Source organism: Haemaphysalis longicornis, unplaced genomic scaffold, assembly GCF_048455015.1.
Source record: "Haemaphysalis longicornis isolate Haplotype H1 unplaced genomic scaffold, Haemaphysalis longicornis Haplotype H1 scaffold_13, whole genome shotgun sequence".
In the NCBI taxonomy this organism is placed as follows: domain Eukaryota; kingdom Metazoa; phylum Arthropoda; class Arachnida; order Ixodida; family Ixodidae; genus Haemaphysalis; species Haemaphysalis longicornis.
The window spans coordinates 61,825,333-61,842,869 of NW_027526233.1; the positions used below are offsets into that span (position 1 = coordinate 61,825,333).

At 44.9% G+C, this 17,537-nt stretch overlaps 2 protein-coding genes across 2 annotated transcripts in view; both read left to right on the forward strand.

Annotated features, from left to right (window-relative positions):
- The window catches only part of LOC144164303 (caspase-14-like), a 55,555-nt gene that overhangs the window by 32,992 nt on the left and 5,026 nt on the right, over positions 1-17,537 (forward strand). Inside the window, exons 5-6 of the mRNA XM_077694802.1 lie at positions 158-328; positions 10,408-10,630. Of these exons, the coding sequence (XP_077550928.1) occupies positions 158-328; positions 10,408-10,630 (394 nt within the window). The remainder of the gene's footprint in view (positions 1-157; positions 329-10,407; positions 10,631-17,537) is intronic.
- Positions 6,037-8,138, forward strand: LOC144164302 (uncharacterized). The gene is made up of 2 exons (XM_077694801.1): positions 6,037-6,254; positions 6,688-8,138. The coding sequence occupies exons 1-2, from the start codon at positions 6,144-6,146 to the stop codon at positions 8,074-8,076; spliced, it is 1,500 nt and encodes a 499-aa protein (XP_077550927.1). The 5' UTR covers positions 6,037-6,143; the 3' UTR covers positions 8,077-8,138.

The window sequence follows — 17,537 nt, forward strand, 5'->3', positions numbered from 1 at the left end:
CGCTTCCTCCCTCCCTTGATCGCATAGTTCCCGAAGGCTGATGCTATCGCTTCTCTGGAGGTTGTGAAAAAACAACGTAACCACCGCTACGTTTGAATGTTTAGCTATTCATCGACCGCTGTTATGAAAGTGTGATGCATCCTTTTTTCTTTTTTAGGTCTACAAGATGTCAAGAATTCCCAGAGGAAAATGCATTATAATTAACAACAAGGACTTTGAAGGTCGTTCTACACCACGTCATGGCAGCGACATTGATGTTGAGCGCATGGAGCAGCTCTTCAGTGCTTTACACTTCGATGTAAACATTGTAGTCAACGTGAGCGTGAGGGTACGGTAAATGAAGCGTAACCCCTAATTTTGCTCTTTATAGAACTGTAATAACGTTTTTGCGGGGCATAACGTCTCCCGCGTTAATAACTCAGCATGTCAAGTCGCCTTTAACTTGTTTTATGAACAACTAAATATTGCTTTATTTTCGGGATTGCTACCAAAAATATCTTCTACTGGTTTCACACGTAATAGATGTGTTCCACAACACTTATTTGACGGTGTTTTAACGTACCCCGGTACAGATAGCGCCGCGACAAAGACAGAGGTAAACTAAACTCAGCAAACGAATATACTGGCAATCAATCAAGTTCGCTACTCACGAATTGTAATAGCCTGCGCTATTGTGCTGCTATCGCACCACCATGCTTCTATTACCTACCAACAAATTCCAGACGAAACATAGTCTGTGACCATGTACATTGTATGAGTAGTACATGTACACCTGATTGTAGTAAATCTGCAATCATCACCATCCACTCTCAGGTCCACTGCAGAACGAAGGCCTCTCCCATCGACCTCCAATAGACGTTGTGCCGCCCTGCTGGAATCTTTTCTCCGTCTCGGAAAACCGCCAAGTAGCGCTTACATTGCAGAATTGGCCTTCCGGATGTTTATATTCGTCCCTTGTTGCCCAGTTGTTTCCCGGTGGTAATTTTGCCTGACTGCGTAGCCAGCACGAGTCATTTTTTTTATTTTATGAACTATGATATCTTGAAGTCTATTTTGTTCTTTTCTCGGGCTTTCAGGTTCTCAGCTTTTCGCTGACTTGAGGCAAATTCCTATACTCACACCACTATCCTCCATGCCATGTACCCTACTCTCTATAATTCGGCACGTTATTTCCGTCCCCTACGAGGCCGTCTGTACCAAATGCTATGAGAGTGTCAGAAAACCCCAAATCTTACACTTCATTCTGAACCAACGTATGAGCACTAGGCGGCCCAGCTGGCCAGCTCGGACCTCTCAGTCTAGCGCAGACTGGTGGAGAGGGCCAGTATAGCCAGTGCAGGCCAGACCTTCCCGGACTAGTGGTTGCACCGAACACGGGGGCTCCTAACCATCAGTGCCTGAAGCTCATTTAAATAAAGTGTATTCACTCACTCACTCAATTTGTTTACTAAGGCGACATGGTCCCGCTCCTAATGTCTTTACAGGCAAGAAGAATTCCTTGCACAATGTTACGCGGCAAGGAGACGTGTATTTACAACTATGTACAAGGCAGGATGAGCTGGGAAACGTTGAGGTAGCCCTAACCATGAGGTAGGAGCCGAGCGTCGTCGTTCTTTTCCTCTTCTACTAGCGGCTTAGATTGCCAAGATACGTGGCCCCCGGCGGAATGAGCGCTCTCTCAGTTATTTGCAAGAATAACCTCTTGGAGGTAGCTGATATGGGTTTAGACGGCCCACAAAGACAGCACTAGTAAGCAAGCTAGTAGAGGAAGATGCCTCCATCAATTCACCAGTACGCCGAAGATAGATTGAACACAGACACTGAACTTTTGGCCGCCATTGACGACGATGATCTGGTTGGTTAATGAACATTGGCCAAAGAACGATGATGGCCCTCCATGCTACGTATAAACGTCAAATCCCCTGACATAACGCCGAAGAACCTGGTAGGAAAGTGTCATCGGGTTCTTGACGAGTGGCTGCTAGTCATATCGGCTTCTCTCGGTGGGTAACAGGCAGAGGACTCCGGGCTAGGCAAGGCTCAGGTAAAATTATCCCCGAGATCTGGGGTGCGTAGACACAGTCCATAGCTTGATAGGGCTTCAGGAGCCGAGATGAGGCAAAGATGCTGGGCTAGCATGGTGTGAACACCGAAACCTCTACCAACGCATGCCATATGGCAGCATCACGGATAACATGGATCACAGTTGATGCTGAACTGATCCGTTTACAACAAAGAGATGGGATCTATTTACCATTTGGTCAATGGAGAGAGAGCAATACCCGGTGCCCCGGTCTTCGTCGTCATTTAGAGATGCCCGTGCGCTACGCCCCATAGTCCACTTCAATTTGTTGTGAAAATGTTCTACTTTTCAGTGATTGAGGTAGCTTACTCTTCATTATTTCTCAGCGTTCGCCGAAAGCACTGCAGCCCATTGGCATTTGGCGCCGGGTTTTGGTGTCGTTGCGATTAGAACAAACCACCTGTCCGAGGAAATTATATTTTCCTTCTTAGCGTTTTCTCACAAACGCTGAACAGCGGCACTTTGGGAATCTCTATTAAGCCTTACTTTGGATTTATTCATATTTGCTTTTAATCCAAACATCTTGCTCTCGATTTTTATATTCTCACTCGGTGTTTGCCGGAGCTCTGCAGACTGGTATATAAGACTATGTTGTATGGAAGCCTCAAATGTCGGTACTAATCACCATTCATTCGTAATCGTATTTTTTCCTAGTCAAGGTTCCTGAATGTCCAATCAGATAATCTATGCATGGTTTGGGCGAGATGGTATCCCCTGTCACACATCCCGACGAATGGAGAATTTGTCATTTGGCTTGCGAAGGATTGCCCTGCTCGTACAACCTATATAAATGTGTTTAGGAGTCTTATGTAGGACTTTTTTATCCCCTGTACTTCCATTACTCCAGCACCGCTACGCGCCACACTGAATCGAACGCTGTTGCGTAGTTCATATATGTCATGTAAGGATGTTTATTATAGTATCCAGATTTTTGCATCACTTGTTCCACGACGTCGATGTAAGGCCTCGACAAAAGAACAGAATTCCGGTTTTATAACCTTGTACCGAAGGTTTAAAAAAAACACTCAGAAATAAAGACAGAGGAGCGGTCACGGATTACGTATGCGGCAAAATGTAAGGCTAGAATAACAGAAAGTAGACGTCCCATAGTGCGTACTGGTAGGCTGCGGGAATTTAACGGCAGCAAAAAATATGTGATGGCGGTCCCAATGTTTTCGCCACCTTGAACGAACCCGTTGCATGGAGTCTTGAATACCTGATGCAGGGCAATTTTATTTGCTTTTTAAACAATTTGCGAGCGAGCCCCCTTGGTTGAGGCTCCACTCAGCTTCTTATTAACTTCGCGAAAATATCACTCGTAAGTGTTACTGGTGTATCTTTGCTCTTCATTTGCTTGGTGGGATAAAATTCGCGAGAGTACGAGCTAGCGTGTGGCCACTGATTGCTTGGCGGCTGCAGTAGATCCTTTAGTCATGAGCTTGTATTCCAAAATTGTGGTCTCTCTTCTCATCATCCACGAAGTAGAAAGAGAGACAGTAGTCCCCGGTACCCGGCTGTTATTATCACAGTTGTCGTACGGAAGTGTGCCATTCAAACTCTGAAGCCCACGTCTGCGTACATTGAAAACGTGCCGGGTACCAGTTTTTTATCTGTCCAGTCAATGAATTCACAGCGCTGACGAGTGCAACTGAGGTGCCAAACATCTTGGAGTAGCTGTGCCATGAATTCTGCTCCCGTGTGATTTTTGACAACTATGAGGCCAGAATGACAAGTGACAAAGCTGTTAAGAACTTCGCAAAAACCTTCGTTTCAGAACAACCAGTTCAGTAATCCTTAGAATGAACCCTCCAACGTCTTCCAGATAAGTAAAGCGGGAAACGCTCAAATGAATACATTTCCATCTGGTGAGACGGTAAGATCGGTACGCGAACCGGCAGGAGAAAACCAGCTGATTTTGCGAACAGTGTTTAAAAATACAGGCATCCTCAGCAAGCTTAAGATTTCTACTACATTTGTCAGAAAATTTATGCAAGTAATATTTGGGCGTAGGCTGGCAAGTATACAAATAAGTCACAGATGTCTAGATGAAGTTAATCACGGCGGACCCCAACGGTTAATTTCCGGCAGTTGGTCGTTCCAAAAACTGGGTGCGTACAGGCAGAGGAAGAATTATTTGTATAGGTAGTCGCTACGACGAAAAGTGATGTATATGTAGGTGCAGGCGATTTTGTTGAAAAAAACCTATGTACTTTTACCCTATGTCCCTTTAGGCAACCGAATTAAGAAAAATGTGAATTTTTCGGCACCACCAGAGCAGTACACGGTAACTATAAAATAAGTATGATCAGCTTTATCGGTGGAATTTCTATCTGCAGAGTCATATAGTTGATATTTATCGTCTGTAATCAGTAGAGACCGGAACTTTAGGCAAAATGCCTATTTTTTATTCCAGTCCGTATCGAGCCTATTTAACATATAAGCATGAACTAAAGGAAGGGGAACATTTTAAGCAATAGTTGATTGTGCCTATACGTGCCTATTTTGAGGTTCGTGCCTATACAAGCTTTTAAGCGCCTATAAATGCCTTTTTTGTGCTGTCGAGTACAGACTTTGCCTCAATCAGTCGTATATCTCGATGGAAAAAAAGGAAATCTATTGTTGGACTGATGGGAATGCATGAGCATCTTGTCTCTCTCCATTGCTAACTTGAGGCCTCGCCCGATGCTCATTCCTTTCTCTTCAGACATCCGCCACGCAGAGTTTCTTTCACCCCACTCAGTAAAGCGTATAACCACAAAAATATCATCATCTTCTTCCTACACTATGCCAACCATGCTTAGCGTTCTAATAATCTCAGCGGTCTCGTTTTCTCGCTCTAGCAGCGGCTTTGGCTGCCTGTCTTTCCTTTTGTAGTCTGCCAGTATCGCCATTAGCCGCAGTATTTTTCATTTCTTCCTCGTTTGCCACCCTAAACTGGCTGCGTGCTCGATAATTATACAACGCGGGCAATCAGTGGCAGGAGCCACAGAGACCCGCCGAGACTCCCCGTGACTGACGGGCACGTCTGCAGAGGCAGCTGCCGCTCAGTCGCACTCCTGTTAAAGTATTCTTAGCACCGTCGCTCTCGTCACTCACGCAGCCGGCGATCTCTAAGCGCTATCTCACTTTACCGTTTTTGGGTTTATGTCGCTGGCTGTTTGACAGAGTGACGCGTAGCGACGGAAATATTACCCGAAATGCCCTATATATTGTTCGCGCAATAATACAGTGCTAACAGTGGCATAAATTGTTTTGTCACAGACAGGAGAACACGTGTTTTGAGGAATGGTCTCGTCGAATTTAGTCTGCAAGGCATGCAAGGTGAAAATAAAGAGTACGCGTTGTCCCCCAACCAGTCGGCGTGCAGCGAGTATAGAAAACAGTATGTTTGTGAATGGGGGTATGAAGTAATGAAAATGACGAGGCGCGCTGGCGTTGGAAATGGGTTCGCACTGGCTTGTTTGGAAGAAAACAAGAGAGCAATTGAAAACGTTGTATTTAGCATTTTTAAGGGTTTTTATTGAATGCTAGCGGCATAAAAAGATTCTTGCGGGTTCCGTCGGCGCGTCGTCTGCTAGCGCCCCCAACGATAGCGCGCAAGCGCCAGCCTGCGAGGGAGCCGGCCAATGGAAGCCCTACCTCTCAAGGCCAGGACGGTACTGCGGGAAAGCACAGCTACTCTCTCGGCAAGATGCGCAACATTGACTTTCACGCCTTTCCTTCTGCTTAAAAAATTGCAAATAAATCTGAACCCTTTCCCACTTATTTACCTCGGACGGGATTTCGAAAAGCCTTTCTAAACAATGCAAAACAATTACAAATTGCTCGCGAATCCCTCCCCCCCCCCCCCCCCCAAAAAAAAGGTCGGATTTGTTTGGTGTCGAGAATATTGCAGCGCAGATTGCACGCGGGCGAGGCTAGAGCGTGCCCTAGAGAGGCAGAGCGAGGCTAGCTTGTGGCAAGATTAAGAGAAAACCTATTGACCCTATCACTACAGCCAGCACGTCAGCGTAGTTGGCGTTTCTGCTCTCTCCGTAATCCGTCCGAAGCCTGCCGACGAATGCCGAAGATTAAGACGCCGAAAAGTGTCCTTATCCGGCAATGGACCAGTGGATCGCAGTGCTACACCGTCGACGGAGAAACAGTATTCTGCCAACCCTGCGGAAAGCAGGTGAGAATACAATACTTTCCACTTGATCTTAATTAACGATATCATGCACTTGACGTGAACACTGGACAAACCGTAAACGTGACGCCTCCAACAGTGCTTACGCTAAATTTATTCTGAATGCTCAGAACTTGCCAATAATGTGCGTTTTAAGAACTTTTTACGGTAACTGCTATTCATTGTTGTGCAATGTTTGCAACCTAATTCGGGAACTGGCTTCCTTATTGAAAATTTCCGGCACAGTGTTGGTCGGATTGTTGTATAAGCATCATGATTTTAAAAACGGTTACCTGCTATTGCGCAGCTGGCCAACTTCGCCATTCCTTGAGCTATTGTCAGGTTTACAACTCTACATGACTAAAAGCAAAAGTACACTAGCAACGTTTCACGTGCCTTACGCAATATCTTAGTTTTCGTTACTGTTTTCTTCGCGCAGGTACCCTGTGAAAAAAAGTTCCACTTGCAGCAGCATGAAAGAACAGCACTGCATCAAGCCAATGCTCTGCGCAACCAGCCGTCGACATCAAGACAATCGTTCCTGGCTGAAAGTATTGCTCAAGGAAAAAAAAGTGAATTCAGCGCTGACCTGTGCGAAGCATTAGTCGCTGCTAACATCCCTTGGGCGAAAATCGAAAACAAGACTTTCAAGAATTTCTTGCAAAAGTACTGCAAACAAAAGGTACCATCAGAGTCGACTCTTCGCAAGGAGTACCTGCGACCACTGTACGAGAAGACGCTACAAGAAATTAGAAGAGAAATCGGTGAATTCCACATTTGGATTTCTGTGGACGAGACGACAGATGTCACCGGACGAGTACTCGGTCACTTTGTAGTCGGAAAGCTTGACGCAGAAGAGAAAACAACACCCTTCCTGGTTTGCTCAAAAGAGCTAGAAAAAACTAGCGGAGAGACCATCGCCCGCTTCGTGAACTCGTCATTGAAGCTTCTGTACCCCTCCGGAGCCCACGACGACCGAGTACTGCTGCTCTACACAGATGCAGCAGCTTATATGCTTAAGGCTGGTGCACTTCTCAAGGTTTTTTACCCAGAACTATTGCACGTCACTTGTCTTGCTCACGGGATTCATCGGGTGTGTGAAGAGCTACGAAAGTCGTTCAGTTCGGTCAACGAACTGATAGCTGTAGGGAAGGCGGTGTTCCTCAAGGCTCCTTCCCGCGTTCGTGCTTTCAGGGAGCAGCTGCCGGGTGTACCTCTTCCACCGGAGCCTGTTGTTACCCGCTGGGGAACTTGGCTGACGGCAGTGGAATACTACAACCAACACTTAAACGGTGTCAAGGCTATTGTAAGCAGCTTTGCTGAAGATGAGAGTGTCGCCGTGAGAAGGGCCCAGAAGGTTCTACATGATGTTACACTTGCATGTGACTTGGCCTATTTGTGTGCCCATTTCACGTTCTTGGCAACAACAATACAGAAACTTGAAAGTTCGGGCACAACGCTGACTGAAAATATTCAGCTGATTTTGGACGCACAGGAAAGGTTCGCTAGTGCTCCCAGGGGACCGGTTGCTGACAGAGCTATAGAGAAGCTTAAGTCTGTGTTGGACAGAAATCCCGGATTTTCGACGCTGACGGAACTGTCTGAGGTTTTGAGCGGCGGACATACCGCGATTCCAGATGGAATCAAAACATCCAACGTGCCAAAGTACAAGTACGCTCCGCTAACCTCAGTGGATGTGGAGCGTTCTTTCTCTGCGTACAAGACGATATTGACTGACAGAAGGCACAACTTCAAGCCCGAAAACCTGGAGATGGTGCTTGTTTGCCACTGCTTCCACAGCCTTTCGCACAGTGTTGCGTCACCCTAGATATCTTGAAATCGTCACCCTTGAGTGTTTTATGAAGAAAATAAAATTGCATTTTCAAAATACCGATGTTTGTAGCCTGTGTTTACTCTAAACCGAAAAATTGCACTGAAATACGCCGCCTGAGTAAATATTATTCGAGCCTATATATGCCTATATGGTAGTACTTAGTGCCTATATATGCCTAAATTTCAATTTTGAGCGCCTTCAATAGGCGCCTAAAACCCGTTTTTTTATTGCCTAAACTTCCGGTCTCTAGTAATCAGTGTCTGTAACGAATAGTTTTGATCAGCGGTTCCAGCAAGCAGGACATCCTAAGAGATTTCATAGTTTCCCAGGAAATAGCTGGGATGGTGTCTGTGGCCCAGTTTCATGTCACCCGTATATTTCTGGCTCTTCCGTAGCAAGCCTTTACGCACCTTAAAATTAGATGCCTCATTAGGACCTTCGCCCACCTGCCCGCGCAGTTCTGCTACTCTTTGTTTTCGCACCAGTGCTGCCAGGGCACGTTATGATTGCTATCACTAGGGTTTTAGCGTCATGGTAAATTGATAATTCAACATTGAACTTTCCTCTTGTTTGTAAATGAGGGAAATGATTTCCACGTGGTTCTTTTTCCCGAAGCTAGGAGTTTCTATGATGCATTACCGTCCACTCGACAACTATCTGATTCCCTCTTGATACCTTCCTTGCGGAAGATGTGTGCTGGTGTAGAGGTCGCAATAAGCTTGTATTTATCATTTTTTTTTTTGTTTCGAATGCTTTCTAAACTGTTATTCCGGCGAGCCTGAACAGCCCATAGAAAAGCACACTTTGTTACAGAGCCACAAATGTTCATTAAATCAACAGCCCATACTTTGTCGCATGGCTTGAACACAGTATGTTTTATAAACCTTGGAAAAGACCAATCGCATTGGCCTTTCACATTGATTTTGTAGTATGTGCAGTTTTCTTCATTGCTCACTAGTAATATAAAAGCACAAGAACTTGGTGATAGAGTTCTAGCCAGTCTGTTTGTTTCGTCAAATGCTATTGGAAAAGTGTTTAGGCTGATAGACCAAGGGCCAGATAAATAGATGAACTCGATAATTTCAATTGTTCATAGTTCGATACTGCTTGATTACATGCCGACGTTACATGTGGTTGCAATGTGAGTTCCCCAGTGGCGTCTACAAATGGCGTTAGTTTAATTCTGTATTTTATTGAGATCTGTTTTCCAATTTCATTTCAAGCAAGCATAGTCATTGAAATGCCAGCGGTTCGCGGGGTTATGTTTCAAGATATTTTCAGCAGATAGTCTGAATTCCAACCAGTTTGTTCGCGTGGTTTTTTGCTTCCTTCTTTCTAGGCTTGTAGAGTAGCAGAAATATTTTATCCATTCACGCACAGGGGTACTAGTAGATGTATACGCTACAGCCATATTACGTCGGCGTGAAAAAAAATATGAACATCAAAGACCGCTATATTTCCAATAAACGGCCGAAATGTTTAATTGTCCGAATTTTTACTTCGGTATACGCCCCGAGCGCTGCTTGAAGAAGTGCACATAAATTCCCTTAGCGCCCTGTTTTCAAACGAGTCACGGGACGCCGTCAATTAAAGGCTTGCCCCTTATAGAGTGAAATAAATCAGGAAACCTTGTAACTGGGTATGCATAATACAAAATCGAGAAAACAAAGAAATATACTTAAAAGAAATCGGCGATGAAGAATGCACTGCATACGCATGGTTCACCAACACCTTTTTCTGGGAAGAAGACAGTTGCAACACAAATTGAGGATACAGTTACCACAGCTGTATTTACTTGTAGTATGCTGTTTATGTCGAATACAGGCAACCAGTAGCTGATGATAGGCGCCAAACTTTTCTTACTTTTTACAAATTCACACAGGACATTAATTATTCTCGGCAAGGATTCTTTGGGAAGAACCTTACTACCCACTTTCTAAGCATGGGCCCAAAACCTACGTTTAACTAGAAGTCATCAATCTCGTACCAGCTGTAAAAACGGTCACTACTTGCTAGTCACGCTGAAGTCGGCACGGGCGATCAGTTATTGGGCATTTGTTTTCTTCTCACCAGCTTACGCAATATATGCTTGATCTTGACAGTTAAACAACCAATTTCCCAATAATTTTTTCTGTGTGCTACCTATGCCAAAGCATTAAAATAATACATCGGCGTCCATTTCAGCTAACACGAAGGCCTATAGGTATTGTTACAATATAAAACATGCTCCCTTTTATGTTTTGTACAAATGAATAACATGAATTAATTTTTGTTTTATTGCTGGGAACAGCCAGTGTCGCGCTAATTATTCCGTGCATTACGCAGGAAATGAAAGATATGCTGGCAGCTGCTGCAGAGGCCCAGCGTTACGAGAGCTATGATTGTCTTGTCGTCATCATTATGTCGCACGGAAGACCAGGTGAAATAGAAGGCTCCGATGGCGAGTACCTCCATCTCATGAACGACGTGTACAGCCGCTTCAATAACCAGAATTGCCCTGAGCTGAAAGGAAAACCCAAGATATTCTTAGTGCAAGCTTGTCGTGGTGGTGAGTAATTCTGACCTCTATTCTCTCTTCTAGCTGCCGTCTGCGATATTTTAGGCTGGCAGATGGTAATGAAGTTTCAGGGAAACCAAGTTACTGTGAATGAGAAAATAATTCACAGTTCACAACTTTTTACATGTTGTTGTAGCGGAATCACAAAGTGCGACGCGCTAAATAACATATAAAAATGCCTAGAGAACATCTACTGAGTGTAACTAATATTGGTTGATTCTTCATAAACAAACGCTAAAACGAATAAGATAAAGTTATCCTTCTTTGTCTACTGCGCCTTTAATAAATGTATAACGCCACTTAGGTTATTTCGGAAGTGTCTGTAGTATTGGTTCCGTAACTTACAGAAGAGGAGAAGGCACTTCGAGCTGCTCTTAGTCATAGGTGAGACAACCGTCCTTATGTTCTTACTGGTTCTTACTGCCATCTTGCTTTTCGCATGCTATCTCAAAGATTATAGCTTTAATAAATGATGGTGCTGAAAATGGAAGTGATGATAACCAGTATTTCGAAATGAAAAAAATAGATTCACCATATAGTTATGCCACCTATAGTCTTTGGTGAATTCAGTAATTGGTAAGACAAGGCTGTGCGACCAAACCAGCACTTTCAAACAGCTGTTCTGTTTTACATTTGCGTAAAACTTTTGTAGGAAGAACTCAGAATAAAGCTGTAATTCCTGAGTACATTTTGGTCTGATATTTATAAAATGCACACGTATCAGCTGAATGGTCTTAGTTGTTTCTGTTTTGAACAAAATGATCACTGTAAAAGCACCGCTGCACACTTCCCTACGTTTCAACATAATTATTATATCGATTTTTAAAACCTGCTTTTTCTGTTATAACCCTAATTCTCTACTAGGTGTTGCCATAAATGTAAACACCGCTATTGGCTCTACCAAGAACTTCTGTCATGAGTGGGAGAACAACGAGGTAATATCGGTGTCCCTGATCACAGCCGCGTCTGCGCGACCGGCTACGGGAGCAACAAAGAAGGAACAGATGGAATCGGATGCCATTCTCGGAGAACAATGTGGTTGAGCTCTGTGAAGTCAACGGAAATTTGCACGTCTCCTGAGTGCTTGGGAACGACCACCATTGGCGCGCACCTTTTGGTTGGCTCTTCGACTTTAAAGATTACTCATATTTTCTCCATCCGTTGAAGTTCTCGTTTCGTCTTTTTATACAACGGAATGGGAACTCCTCGGGGCGAGCTAAAAGCAAATGGCTTGGTTCTGTCTTGAAGACGAATTATGTTTTCTCCCTCCGAGACAGCGAAGACGGACGGAAATTGCTGTTTAGGCTTGATGACACGCTGAACGTTGTTGATGCAGGTAATTAGCTGCAGTTATTCAATAGGAGGCTTTCCAAGAAGTAGACAACGAACTTCATCAAGAACGTAGATATCTTGAGTTGTCTGGCGACCTCGATACGATAGCTGTAATCGAGCGATTCCCTGTATTGCCAAGGTTCTCCCTTCAGGCCCGTGGAGCTGTCGGCGTGGTTTAGACAGAACATCAGATCTTGGTCAAGTTGCAACTTCGCGGATAGCTGTCTGTCTCTGATGCCGACGACTAACCGATCACAGATAAACTCTTTTGCAGGCTGCCGTATTCGCAGTGTTTGGAAAGAGCGTGAAGGCATGCGGCGAATTCTTCTACAGACTCTGTCTCCTGTTGTACTCGAGTGTTGAAGCGCGTTCTTTCAAAGATGACGTTGGGACACGGAATGGAGTATTTGTCAAATCGTTCCATCACAACTCTGAACATTTTGGAATCATCACCTGTGAAGGTGAAGGTGCCAAAGATGTCCTCAGCCTGGTCACCCGTTCTATACAGCAGGTGGTCGACTTGCTGTTCTTCAGGCTGGGCACTGAGACCAGAGGAGGTACGAAAACGTTCGAAGCGTTTCTTCCATTTCGGGCACTCGTTGTACGACGAGAAGCAGAAGGCTTCCGAAAGTTGCATCGTGAACGGCGCCATGGGCGCTGCTGCTGAGGTGGGTGGCGTGGCAGTCGGAGTGGCGGCCGTTCTGTTTGCTGCGTTGTTAAGGTTTGATACCGTTCCAGGCGAATTTCTCCAAGCGACTTAGCTTACGGATGATCGCGTACCACTTCTGACACCATGTTTAATACGACCAAGGAGGTTAAAAAATTTTGTTAACCTCCTTGAATACGACTTCGACTGGTTTATGCAGTTGCGAACAGACGGGTGACTCCAGCTACAGCGAACATGGTTTATTACCACTCAGTGTTTATTGTTTATTTGTTTATTTGATACGCACAGCGCCATAAGGCATTACAGTGGGGGGAATACAACATCATTACAACAGAGAACACAAGCTCAATTTGCAGTAAGTACAGTACAGCCTAACCAGCTAGTAGCAAGTTCACTCAATACACAATGTAACCCAGATTGACAAAAATGACACTCAGTGTTTTCTTCTTCGTTCTCCAGGAGCGCGGTAGCAGCTCCGAGGCGGCCGGCCATACAACAAAATGAACAACGATTTTTTTCTTTGCCTAACAGGAGTTCAATGCACGACGCGGCATGATATCCCCGAAGCCCCATTTGCAGAATGGCAGCATAATGTCTCATTATGCCCATGCGTACACGTACAGAAAGAGAATACTGGGAAGACAGTTGAAATTTTTTTCTTGTTCAGTGCATAATACTGGACGAGCTACAACCTACAAATATAATTATAAATCCCACTTCAAAGCGGTGCGTTTGCTTCACAGTATACTTCTTGCCGGAAACAAAGAATCTTTTATGAACATTTTCCTCGTATGCAGGTGCCGAGGCACTTGCGCAGGTATGGTTGTGATTCTTGTGACGCTGTAGTCCTGCTTTGAACATGCTAGTAGCCGCGTTGCAAACACTATTTTGTGTTTAGCCTAAAGAAAGGCTTTTTTGCCCTCGTAATTGCAGTGATTTGGGTACGTTCAAATTGACAACCAGCTTTTTTACCTGTCCGAGCACTGGAAAAGACCGAAAGACCACTACCGCAATATTCTGTCGTACGACTTCATTTTGGAACAAACATTTGTCCTCTAACCAGTAAGTGACGGATGTCATACATCACCTTTGTTACGAAGTCATCGCGGCAAGATTTAAGCGCCAGGGTAGTTTGGAGGTTAAAGCCTTTTTAATTAAGTTGGTAAGGCGGTCTTTAGATTTCGGGGAAATCTCGTTGCAGGTAGAAATCATCATTTATAGCGTTAGACAAGGAACATGATGCCCATGAGATTTACTCACCAATAGTCTGAAAACTGAAATGCAAAGCCTCACCCACATTCTGTATTACCACTACTGCGTAACAAGATAAAACCCGTCTCACGGAATGGCGTTCGCCTCAGCAGTGGGCATGCTAAATTTACTTTGGAACGGAGCACGCTGGTTACCACCTGACGACGAAGTCTGGTCATTTTAGCTGCGTACTGGAAGGGAAGACAGAACGGAGTGCTATAGAATGATGTGGTTCAAACACATAAAATCAGCGCAATGAACAGAAAAGTCGACATTCATCCCTTTAGGTGGAGAATGGCCACAAAATAATCACCGTTTTTCGTTAGCGCATCGCCAATTCCCATCCCGGAATGCGTGTTGGGGGTCCCAACAGTCTCAAAAGTGCCTTACGCCGAAACCTAAATGCGAACGTTGCAGGCGAATTGTTTTTTTATTACTTTTCTTAGTTCCGCAAGCCTTCCTACTTGCTCCGCTGGCACTGATATTTTACGGTTTCTTCACAGTGTAACAACCAGCGGCAATAAAGCTTACTCTGAGGATAGGATGGTTGGTCTGCCTAAGAACGCTAACATCGGTACGTTAACATCGGCTCCTGCTGGTCAATTCCTGCGAATAAAATGATCATCGTTTTCTTGTAGCCGCATTTGGCGACGCGTTTTGAAGTAATTCGTCGTACAGAGCATTGAAGATGAAATACCGCTTTTTTTCAAGTACTGTACAAAACGAACAGCGAAGCTAATCATGCTATTTCTTTTGACAGGGCTATTTCACCATTTTGCTATTTCACCACTGTCACTGATTGTAGGATGTATGCGGTACCGTTTGAGTGGTGTACGTCGGCTTATTTGAGATGTTTTAATGCAACAATTTGTAGTATGCTACCAGGTTTCTTTCGAGCAAACAAACTTCTATTAGTGGCTGACACCGGCAACATACCCGTCTGCTGAGAAACAAGATAACTTTGGTTATGGCCATCTAGTGGAGACACTGAGGGCACACATTAGGCACCCTACACGGTTGTCTCACCGTTACCTTGCATCCCTGCCTTCAACAGGACCACAGGTATAATTTTGTAAGGTGGTTGCCGCTCACAGGTGGAGCTTTCCATCGAGCTATGCACCTGCGACTAGGCCCTCGTTGCCACGTTGGTGACTTTTACAGCCACAACTGCACCTAAACATTCCGGGGAATAAATTAAGCGGACCTTCCACCTAGTGGTCTTCAACAGCTCTCCCTAGTCTTTCTATATCAGGCTTACAGAGACCGGGTCCACATCACATAGTTGAATCAGTAACAACGTCCAGTTCTGCTGGTGCTGGTATAATACCACAAAAGTCAATCGTCATTCATTTTAGGCTTTCAAACTCGACGACTTCAACCGCTTCAGTATTGGCAGCTATTGGGGAGGCCCTTCTATTGGTCCAGCGGGAACCGCCAGAAAAAAAGGCTGCGCTCTGTGACTCGAGGCCTGCTCTTCACTGCATTCAGTGTGCCCTCCGCCGCGGACCCTACGAAGAATTCGTGGCTGAAATCCGCCGCTTATAAGACGCAGTAGTCAGGCATGGGCATGATATTGTTTTCTAGTGGCTGCCAAGCGACTGTGGCATTACTGGGAAGGAGCATGCGGATAGAGCGGCTCATGGCGCCCACGAAAGTGCAAGGTTGACCTGCATCCCTCTATCCCGCACTGATACAGTAAGGCCGCTGCGGTCCATGGCCCACGAAGTCACTCTCGCTAAGTGGAACACAGCAGACTTCTTGAACGCTCGTCTTTACTCGCTCGATACTGTTTTGCAGGGTCACCTACCCAATAAGAACGTGCCACACTCGGACGTCACCTTACTTTGTCACCTGTGGTTAGGTGTTGCCTTCACCTGTGCTTAATCCTAATGCATTGGAATGGCCAACAGCCCTGCTTGTAATGTGTGCTTCATAGACGAGACGATTGAACACCTTCTGTGCCGTTGTTACCGATTAAGAAAGCCGAGGCAACCGCTCTCCACCGCACTTTGCCGACTCGACGACCACCCCTTTACAGTACAGACAATTTTGTGTCATAGGCGTTGTCCGTCACAGGCCGAAAAGGCAATAAAAGCCTTACTTCACTTTTTAAAGGACACGGGCCTCTTTGAACGATTGTAGGGAAACTACTACAGTGCAGTGCCCTTAGTTCACCAGTTTTGTCACTGTACATGCTTAGTTTTGTGCATTTCCTGGTTTTGTGTGCGTCCTTTGTTCTGCCTTTGTAGTTGCCATGGTGACACCTTGTGTTTTTCCTCATTTTCTTCCTCTTATTTTCTCATTTATATGTGCCGCTGTCCTGTCTTTCCGTTTCCTTAACCCTATCCCCTCCCCCCTCAGTTGGGTAGAACCCCGGACAGAATACTGGTTAACCTCCCTACTTTCCCTGTACTTCTCCTTCCTTCCTTTGACTGGCTTTCAAGCATCGACACGCAGCAAACATTTTTTTCAAAAGAGTAATTGTCCCACAGTGCTCCTCTTACCCCTCATTTGTCTCTCACCTCACAACTGAGAAATACGACCCAAGGGCAAATAACTGAAACGTTCGTTTGTAACTGCACCAGACTGTAAGTGCATCATTACATTCCTGCTCAGGGTCCTGAAAATTGGTCGCCGCTGCGCAGTCTTAGCTACTGGAGCCGACAAATCGCTGCGCACCCAACAACGTGGCACATTTCCTGTGCCACAGTTGAGTTCCACTTTCCGTTTTCCGTAATGACACTGAACCGCCTCTGCGCAGAACGTTAAGAAATATTCTAATGTCCCTGAACAAGGTAAGAAAAAAATCGCGCTTGCTAAACTTCAGAAGCTGCCATCTTTTGAAGACCTCCGGCCCCAAAAAGGGCTGAGTTTGCTCTGATAATGTCTCGGAAAAGCTCTACGCCGTTAACTAAACTGGAAGCGAGTTAGAGGGGATGTACAGTTGTTCGAAGAGAATAAAATGTAGTTTCTTTTTTATGGAACTTCCCGATTACTTCTAAACTTCTAATCTTCCATAACACTTTCTACTATTTATAATACTAGATCCATACGGTACGAATAGAATACGAATTCTTCTCACCTGGGAAAATTTCTGGACCTTTCACCTAACGACAAGTGCACAGATAACCGACATTTTATAAGGTGTCTCGTCACCCCACGACATCAATCACAGCACATGGCCCCGAGTTTGAAATATCATGCAAGAGCCCATCTTTTAATAAAGGCACCAGGCTTCTTCATAGCCTTAAAGAGGGCGCCACCGTTACACTTAATAAACGGTTGGCGATCAAAAACAGAAATTACATTGCGCTGTTCAGTACTCCTGGGGAAGTTCAAAAGTTCTGAAGATTTTATCAGGCACAGCCCCGTAATAGGAAAGGTCCAACTGCACAAGTAGTGCCGTATCTTCGTTTGTGTATAATTAGCATGTATCCTTGGATTGCATTTTCATCTTTAAACAAATATCTGGTTGGGCGCACCATTGTGACAACCTATCATTTGGATATATTTCAGGCTTAGGTGACGTTTTTATGTAACGGAACATGCGAGGTTGAGAGGAGAGAGGTAATGTGGATTCCTGTTTGAATACGTAGCGCCATTCCTTTGCCTCTAAGAGTTCGCGCGTTTTTTGTGAGTGAGAAGCAA